Source organism: Tupaia chinensis, unplaced genomic scaffold, assembly GCF_000334495.1.
Source record: "Tupaia chinensis unplaced genomic scaffold, TupChi_1.0 Scaffold000146_1, whole genome shotgun sequence".
NCBI lineage: Eukaryota > Metazoa > Chordata > Mammalia > Scandentia > Tupaiidae > Tupaia > Tupaia belangeri.
In genome coordinates this window covers 8,742,444-8,743,055 of record NW_006159616.1, presented here as the reverse complement: position 1 = coordinate 8,743,055, position 612 = coordinate 8,742,444, and the positions used below count along the sequence as shown (strand labels likewise).

The 612-nt window shown below is 58.0% G+C and overlaps 1 protein-coding gene across 1 annotated transcript in view; it reads left to right on the top strand.

Annotated features, from left to right (window-relative positions):
• KAZN (kazrin, periplakin interacting protein) overlaps positions 1–612 on the top strand; it is a 535,612-nt gene that overhangs the window by 512,074 nt on the left and 22,926 nt on the right. Inside the window, exon 9 of the mRNA XM_027770620.1 lies at positions 189–394. Coding sequence (XP_027626421.1) covers positions 189–394 — 206 coding nt within the window. The remainder of the gene's footprint in view (positions 1–188; positions 395–612) is intronic.

The following is a 612-nucleotide window of genomic DNA, read 5'->3' as shown; positions in this document are numbered from 1 at the left end:
AAAGAAAGAAAAGGAAAGAAAAAAAAAAAAAGAAAGAAAGAAAGAAAGAAAACACACAAAAGCCATTTGATTTTGAAGGGAAGGAATGCACTGGGGAAAACACCCTGCCCTCTTCCACCCAGGGTGGGTGCAGCCTGCCGGCCCCTGCCCCCACAGTGCCCCCATGCCATGTATGCTGTGTGTTGCAGACTCGGACAGCCAGTGCAGCCCCACGCGGCAGAGCCTCAGCCTGTCGGAGGGCGAGGAGCAGATGGACCGGCTGCAGCAGGTGGAGCTGGTCAGGACCACGCCCATGTCCCACTGGAAGGCGGGCACCGTGCAGGCCTGGCTGGAGGTGGTCATGGCCATGCCCATGTACGTCAAGGCCTGTGCAGAGAACGTGAAGAGTGGAAAGGTAGGCAGCCCCACGGGAAGACCCCATGCCCTCCCAGGAGCTCTTCCCGCCCAGAAGCTGCCAGGCTGCCCACTCCCACCCCGGGGACCAGGAGGAGGCATAGCCTAGGAACTGGTCAACGTGTGCTCAGAATCTCATGTCCCTGTCAGGTCATCGTGTCTCCCTAACAAGGTACATGGCCCTCTGAGGTCATCTTTAACCCAGAAGTAACCTTTCCC